The sequence below is a fragment of the Trichomonas vaginalis genome, chromosome IV (assembly GCF_026262505.1).
Source record: "Trichomonas vaginalis G3 chromosome IV, whole genome shotgun sequence".
NCBI classification, from domain to species: Eukaryota; Parabasalia; order Trichomonadida; family Trichomonadidae; genus Trichomonas; species Trichomonas vaginalis.
The window spans coordinates 22,941,246-22,947,600 of NC_067206.1; the positions used below are offsets into that span (position 1 = coordinate 22,941,246).

The window sequence follows — 6,355 nt, forward strand, 5'->3', positions numbered from 1 at the left end:
AAGAAATGGGTTTATTTGGCGCATTAGCAGGAGTTGCATCCAGATTTTTACCCGCAGTGGGAACAATAGCCAGAGGTGTATTTGGAGTTGGAAGGAAGATTTTGAGTACATTAGGTATACTTAAAGAGAAAGCACAACCTATTATACAAACTGTACAGAAAGGTTGGGATGTAGCACGAGATGCAGCAAATCTTATTCCAAATCCTGAAACAAGAGGAAAAGTTCAAGGATGGATGGATAATGTAGGAAGACAAGCAGGAAACTACTATAACAAAGCAAATGACTACTATAACCAAGCAGGGCACTATATGGACCAAGGTGAAAGATTCTTTAACAGAGGATATAACCATGCACAACAGTGGGTAAACAACAACCAACCTCAACCGCCTCAAACGTGGGGAATGTAAAATTTTTTACTGAGATGAAATGAACAATACAGCATTGAGACAAATGGGTTCAAGATGGATTTGTCGGCTTCCAGCAGTTACACCACGTGTTTGTCAAGTTCTTCCTATACCTCAGGAAGTTTAGACCGACTTAAAAAACAACAACAACCAGTTGAAACAAACCAAACTAAAATTTTTTACTGAGATGAAATGACCGAAGAAGTTGAAACGGTAGATTTGACACCACAAACAAAAAGTTCAGAACCATTGTCAAAACCTGTCAAAGAACTTACAGATGAAAGAGAAAAATTCAATAATAGAAAGTGCCAGGTCTGGAAATACAAACCTAAACTACAAAGTCACTTTTCATAGAAATGGAACGGCTAGTATCTCAAAAAAGAAACAGACTCTCACAAATAAAATATTGAAGTCTGAAGGAGCTTTCGAGACAACAGATGGAAAAGTTTTACTTCACTGACCAACAGTTCATTATAGAACATTCTCATTGACTTAGAGTCGAAATATTCTAAACTTTACAACAAACACAAAAAGTTGAAAGGAAAACAAAAACAAATGGCATATGATATTATGAAGATGTTGACGACACAACTACCTGCAAGTGAGTAAAGTCAGAGGAAACCGAAAAGTGACGAAAAACCGATAGAAGAAGAAAAACCAAAAACTGAAGATAAACCAAAACCAAAGTTTAGTTTGGAAACTAAACCAAGTCAACCTTCATTAGCTGGTATGGGTTGGCGTCAAAGACTTATGGCAGCAGGCGGTTATGTAAAGTAAAGAAAAAAATATTTTTTTATTTTTATAAAAATGCCCCATATAGAATGGATAGAAAATCTGCTAGAATAAAAGCAGAGTTAGAAAGATATGGTTGGAAAGTTTCGAAGAATTTTAAATATAGGAAGGGAAGACCCATAAAAGTCTATGACAAATTGTCTGGTCTTCGCTACGAAATGGAATTTGGAAACAGCACGCGCAAATTATCCAAACAGACTGAGAGGTTAGAAGAAGAACGTCTTATGGACATGCCTTTCGATGTTAGTGAACCTCAAGTTGAAGGACACGACGGCTTTGCCAGATTCTACTGGAAACATGACGAACAATTGCATCCTTTGAGAAGGAAAAAAAGGAAAAGGTGAAGACAACATGCTCCCATGGAAAGAACAAGATATGCATATGAAAAGTACCGTGAAGTTAGAAGTCAAATTACATCTGGTCGAACCTTTACAGTAAACTTTGACGAAGGAAAGAACAAAGAAGGCTTCATGGGAGTACTTGCTGCCATACAAGACGGAAATAAGAAAGGATACAATCTCAGACTAACCGTAACAGATTTGGACGGTCATATATACTATGCACATGGCAATGTCAAACAGCCGCACAATTCTTGACGCTTTCAAGACTACAAAGAGAGAACAAATGTTTGACTCCGACTCAGACATTTTGAATGCAATTGAAGGAATTGCAAGTGTAAAATTTGAATGGTACCAACCTAACCCTCAAGCAGTCAGACAACATGCTGGATACTTCCCGTTCATAAATAAGTCTGACATTGACTTGACAAGGTATGGAATTTACAATTCAATTGAAACAATTGTCAACGAACCTTGCATTCTTACATGTCTCAGGAACTCTGGTCTTGTTACAGAGAGAAGATGAAGTATCTGAGTCATGTGTGAAGACAAGGTACATTCTCAGAGGTCAATTGGCAAAAATTGCACCGTTGGCAAAATGTCAATATCCGAGTCAACATACCTACAGCTAAAGGTTCTTCACATGACGACTATGTTTGATCAATTTACCATGGTTGAAGATTGCAATTGTCCACAACCACTTCATGTTGAACGAAAGTCTTACAAACCCATTGTTCGGAAAAGGCAAGTGCAACATTGTCAGAGCTGTAAACATTCTTTTCGGAGAAAGGTTTGTTGGAACCAATTCCAGATGACAAGCTGACAGAAACTTTTGTACAAAAGACGAAACAAACTTTTCACTGTTAGCAAGACCAAAAGTTGTTCCAGACAAAGTTCTAGTACAAAAGAAGTACACAATTCCACAAGGAGTTGGATTGTTCGGATACCAACCTGAACCAGAAGAACTTCCAATGAGGTTGCAAGAACTTCAAGATGCTATAAATAAACTTCCATGAGACATCCAATTGACGTCAAAATTGTATTGGAGAGCATCTGAGTTAGGTCAGAAGGTTTTTATGAAACAGGTTGCTTCGACGATGTTTATGAGATAACAGGAGAAGTTTCTCAGAAGAATAAGAGACTCACTCGAATTTCCACAAACTGGACCAATTGGTTGCGACAAGTTCGACTCAAACGAAAAGATATACTATGTCGACCTTAACGCTGCGTACATGAGGTTTGTCCAATATATTCCAACTGGAATCAAACGAAGATGGTGAGTTCCCGGGAAGGAACATACAGTTGGAAAAGTCATACCAAACTGTATGATATTAGGAAAGCTTCAAACCCCAAACTTGCAATGACACTCAAATTGCTTATGAATTCGACATGGGGATATTCCATTAAGAAACCTCAAGCGATGAAGAGTAAACACTATGAGAAGGTCGACAACTTTGTTGAAAGGTTCTCCCCTTTTGTTTTGAAATACGAATTTACTCTAGGTCAAGGTGGCTTAGTAACCACAGTAAAACCTATTGTCGAACATTGGTCCTATCCTCAGTTCGCAAAGGCAGTCCTTGACAACTACAACAAATTTTTCTCAGAGGTTAAATCCAAAGTGAAGGTATACTATGAGAACATTGACGCACTCATGACGAACGAAGAAGGATACAACAAACTCATTGAAATGGGAATGGTCGGTGAAAAGATGGGCTGTTTTAAGCTAGATAAGGTATTTTCCGAAGTTCATGTCCTCTCCAAGCGTAAGTATTGGGGTATACTTGAAGACGGCACAGAAATAAAACATTGCATGAAATAAAAAATTTATTTTTGACACTTTCACAAAAAACATAAAAAAGGTGAGTTAAAATGAGATGTTTACTGAACTGGCTGAATGTCGCCTTCTGTAGTTATGTAGAATGGTTGACCCGAGAAGTGGAACAGTGCTCTGAGAATTTGTATAATTCGTGGAATTGGACTCTCTCTGTTTGGAAGTTGTATCCAAGGACGTTTGTTTAGGAACTTAACAAGAGCTTCTCTTTTGGCGTCCTTTATGTCGTCGTAGGCTGTCCCGTCTGGTATTTGAATTGGAATTCCAGTCGAAGTCTCGAGATTCAAGGCAGCCCTTCCCGTTATCCAACAGTTAACAAGCTTGCCTTTTACATTCTGCCTGAGGAAGTCTTTAACAAGCTCGTTAATTTCAATTAGGTAAATTGCCTCATCTAATGGCTCGATGTTGTCCATTGCTACTGTCAGTAAAAGTACTGCTACTGTCAGAAAAAGTACTGCTACTGTCAGAAAAAGTACTGCTACTGTCAGAAAAAGTACTGCTACTGTCAGTAGCAGTACTGCTAGGAGCAGTAAAAGTTACTGCTAGGAGCAGTAAAAAGGAAAATTTGAGAGGGTTTTCGACGATAAAGTACTGCTACTGTCAGAAAAAGTACTGCTACTGTCAGTAAAAGTACTGCTACTGTCAGAAAAAGTACTGCTACTGTCAGTAGCAGTACTGCTAGTAGCAGAGATTTTTATCGTTGTGGTCCGATGGTTAAGCCACCAACGAATGTCCCACGTCCACCAACCGAGTCCAATCTCAATCCAGAAGAACCACAACAGTCTCCTCAGCAACCTCAGTTCCAGCAATTCCAATCTCAATCCAAATTACTACCAATTCCAATACAAATCGAAGAAGGTCTGAACCGCTTACGCAAAGAGTATGCTACAGCTCCAACCCTTGGTTGTTCCAGCAATTTCCACCTCAATCCAAATCGAAGAGAGACCAAGAGTTCGAAGAAGGTCTGAACCGTTTACGCAAAGAGTATGCCACAGCTCCAATTGAGAGAAAGTTGTTCTAAATTCAGTAAAAATAATGTTTAGGTGAAGAGTGAGATTTCACCTCTTTTTTCACCTGTTTTTTCACCCTCTTGAATTTCATGAATTTTCACGAATTTTATATATTAATGCTTTCGTTAAGCCACTTTGTGCCGTCAGTCAGTCAGTCAGTTTAGGAAAGACTTAGAAGTTGTTGAAAATAAGTCCTGGGAAGAGTATTATAAGGCATTTGTGAAAGAATATAGCAACCGCCGGAATTCAGACGGTTGCTTTTTATACAAAATTCATGCGGGAAATTCTTGAGTTTTGGTTGAAAGAATACGTGGAGCCAAAAGTGGCTCGACCTCAAAAACAAGCATTTTATGAGCTTACAAGGGTGTTATGAATGAATTCAAAGTATTTACATACATCCTGACCTCGTTCATTTTGTTGCTGAATTCAGCAAAAATAATGTTAGTGAAGAGGTGAGATTTCACCTGTTTTTTCACCCTTTTTTCACCTCATGAATTTTCATGAATTTCTTCGTAAATGTTTTGTCAAAACTTCTTCGTAAATGTTTTTCATGATTTCATCGTAATGAGCGTAAATCAGACAAAAATAATGTTTAGGTGAAGAGGTGAGATTTCACCTCTTTTTTCACCTGTTTTTTCACCCTCATGAATTTGTCATGACTTCATCGTATATGTTTTGTCACCCGTTGAATTTTGTATAAAAAGCAACCGTCGAAATTCTGGCGGTTGGTATATTCTTCACAAAAATGCTTGTTTTGAGGTCGAGCCACTTTTGGCTCCACCTGTTTTTTCAACCAAAACTCTTGAATTTTCCCGAAATAAAAAATAAAGTTAGTTTTTTTAAAAAAATATTTTTTATTTTTATTGTAAGACATGTTAGCAAACAACTTCACCAAACTCGTTAGCGTTAGATTATAAATCCACGTCAATGTTAGTAGAAATGAAAAGCTTCATTCCTTCTTCATATACTTTGAAAACAGAAATCCAGAAGATAAAGCAAGAACTTTTAACAAGTAATTTAGACTGTAGTGCGAAAGATGAAACAAATGAACGATATCTTTATGAAATGCAGGAATTAATTGAACATTGCCTAAACTCCTGAAAATCCAACAACAAAAACTCACTATTCCGAATTGACGAAAATGAAGTCAAAGCAACTGACTCAGTAGAAATAAAGAAGTTATACGAAAGGTAAACTATGAGTTCTAGGATTCATTGCAACCAATAAGTTATGGACAAAGAATTGCGCATGTATATAAGAATGTTTCTGACCTTACAAAACCGAGAGTTTAAGACCTACGACAACTTTGTTTCGTTAGTTGCTGAAGTGTTATGGCAATAAAGAGATAAAGATAGAAGAGTAAGGTATGGAACGAACAGATAAAGACCCGCTATGCTTTGAGATGAAGAGAGCAATTGACGCTTTAGTGTTTTAGCAGGTAAGGTTTCAGAATATAACGCAAAAATGAACCCGCAATGTTCTAAATGTAAAAGCGGCAATTAAGAATATAACATACCGTCAAAGAAAGATAGAAAGAATGAGAAACGACTATTGCAAACTTAAAAAAGAAGCAGAAAAGCCAGCAGAAATAAAATGGACATGTTAGAATTTCTGAACAAAAAAACTATCCAACTGCTGACGATTTCCTTCTATCTGACGTCAAGAAGAAGTATTAAAGAGACTTTCGGCATAGTTAAAACTTTTGAATACTGACAGAAAAATAGAAGCTACGAAACTGTTTAAAGTCTCAACGAATTCATAACGTTTACATGTAAAACGCTTATAAAATAACTGGTAGAAAAAAGGTTAAAAACAGGTTAGATTCTAACCTTTACCCTAAAATATATTTTGCTGAATTCAGCAACAAAATTCTGAGTAAATAATTTTTAGGGCTCTGTGTCAAAACCGTTGAGTTTTCACAAAATTTAAAAAAATAACGTTTACCATGTAAAACCTTAATAAAATAACTTGCAGAAATCT

General features: G+C 36.9%; 1 protein-coding gene and 2 pseudogenes across 3 annotated transcripts, besides 1 other annotated feature; all 3 read left to right on the forward strand.

Annotated features, from left to right (window-relative positions):
- Positions 1-6,157: part of a mobile genetic element that runs on past the window's edge.
- TVAGG3_0150980 (uncharacterized protein) lies at positions 6-407 on the forward strand (the record flags this gene model as incomplete). Its single annotated transcript, XM_051224645.1, has 1 exon — positions 6-407. One exon carries the CDS (start codon positions 6-8, stop codon positions 405-407), a length of 402 nt encoding a protein of 133 aa, XP_051109631.1.
- On the forward strand, positions 2,767-3,353 carry TVAGG3_0150990 (annotated as a pseudogene). Its single transcript has one exon. A coding segment is annotated over exon 1 (587 nt).
- TVAGG3_0151000 lies at positions 4,095-4,262 on the forward strand (annotated as a pseudogene). The gene has a single exon. A coding segment is annotated over exon 1 (168 nt).
- Positions 6,158-6,355: the final 198 nt, after the last annotated feature.